At 49.0% G+C, this 1,538-nt stretch overlaps 1 protein-coding gene across 1 annotated transcript in view; it reads left to right on the top strand.

Moving 5' to 3' along the window:
• TMEM222 (transmembrane protein 222) overlaps window positions 1-981 on the top strand; it is a gene marked incomplete at its 5' end in the record, with an annotated part of 3,005 nt that extends 2,024 nt beyond the window's left edge. Inside the window, one exon of the mRNA XM_009878706.1 lies at window positions 894-981. Within this exon, the coding sequence (XP_009877008.1) occupies window positions 894-981 (88 nt within the window). The remainder of the gene's footprint in view (window positions 1-893) is intronic.
• Window positions 982-1,538: the final 557 nt, after the last annotated feature.

The following is a 1,538-nucleotide window of genomic DNA, read 5'->3' as shown; positions in this document are numbered from 1 at the left end:
CAGCAGGAAAAGGGGCTTCCAAAGCTTCAGCTTGTCATGTGGAGAAGGGAGAAGCATTTCTTCCCCACAGCATGTGGGTGTATATTACTTGTAGGTGGTACTGTCACTGCCTGCTGCCTGTTCTTAGGAAAAGAACCGAGAGCGCTGTCTGGGTTGCACTAGATGCAGCTCCCAAAATACTGTAGCTGGCAGCTAATTTAGGGTGCCTGGAATTTGGGAAATGCTGGCTAAAGCAAATCTCACTCTGTGTTGTCTTTAGGCCGGATTAGGTCAGACCATAAGGTCCCAGAATGGCTTGTCTCCAAGGATTAGTCGTTTCTCTTCCCTCTCTTGAATCTGGTTTGTGTAAAAGCCAATGAGATTTCCAACTGCTTCGGAGCTTCCGACTTGAGTGGAGAGGGAAACCCTGAGCAAAAGGGCAATTTCATGCCCTGCGTAAAGCTTTTGAGTTGCTTCACTTCCGTAGGGTCTTCCCTGTTCTGGAAAAGCATCTCTGGCAGCTTTTAGGCAAAGGTAGTCCCTGCTGTCTTGGTTAAATACACCAGCAGGCTGAATAACGAGGCCTGCAATGAGGTTTTATGTTTTGTGGTCTCGTGTCACCAGTCTTGTCTGTGCAGATATGAAACATGCCAGACTTTGACCTGGATTTAAGCTGGAAGGAGAGTCCATCCCTATTGTTCATGACATAGTTATTTGTGGACCTGATTTCATCTCATTGACTGAATCTCCAGGATGTAACGCCTGGCAGTGCCAGCAATAGATAAGAAAGTCAGAGGGCTTCTGTCTCCCTCTGATTTCTCCAGTTATTCTCACATCCTTCTCTCTGTTTTGTCTTTCTCTGCTGATTTCTTCCAGTTAAACCTTTCCCTCTTTTTTTTTTTTCCGTTTTGCAGCATAGGGGGATTTGTGAAGACCTGGCTTCCCTTTGTCCTCTTCTTGGGGGTGATCGTGACCGTTGTTCTCACACTTCATTTGCGGTGATGGCGGCTGTGAACCCCCCGTTCCACGGGCACACGAGGGAAGAAACTGTGACTAATCCAACGAGGTGGAGCCACGGGACTCTGGAAGGTGTTATCCGGGGAAGTTGGCAACTCCACTCCATTGTAGCAGCTCATCTTTGTTTCCTGGAACTGGCTTCTTTTCCTTCTGTTCTTGTTCTGTTGATGGTGTCTCCCAGTGTCGGGGCATCCTGAAGCCTCCTGCTCCCTCTTTGAACGTGCTCCGTTTCCACAATTTGGTAGATAAAAATGCAGTCAGGAAGGGAGAGGCGTAGGCACCTTCGCTTTCAGTGCCAAGTAAAAAGCCGCCGGGCAAACCCTGCCTCCTGGTTCAGGAGCACAAGCAGATACACCTTGTAAGGTTCTCTCTGATCACCTGGTTTCATCCTCTTGGCAGACCTCATCAGATGCTTCCTCAGATTTCCTGAGACTCCAAGAAGGACTTGTCATTTCCCCGTTGCACGACTCTCCCGTCGCACATGTTTCGAAGTGGAGGTGTCGGGGTTCCTCCTGAGGTGTTGCAGCACTCACTGGCGGTCT

Source organism: Apaloderma vittatum, unplaced genomic scaffold, assembly GCF_000703405.1.
Source record: "Apaloderma vittatum isolate BGI_N311 unplaced genomic scaffold, ASM70340v1 scaffold34361, whole genome shotgun sequence".
In the NCBI taxonomy this organism is placed as follows: domain Eukaryota; kingdom Metazoa; phylum Chordata; class Aves; order Trogoniformes; family Trogonidae; genus Apaloderma; species Apaloderma vittatum.
Note: the sequence above shows the minus strand (reverse complement) of the source record. Positions and strands in the feature narration are given on the sequence as shown.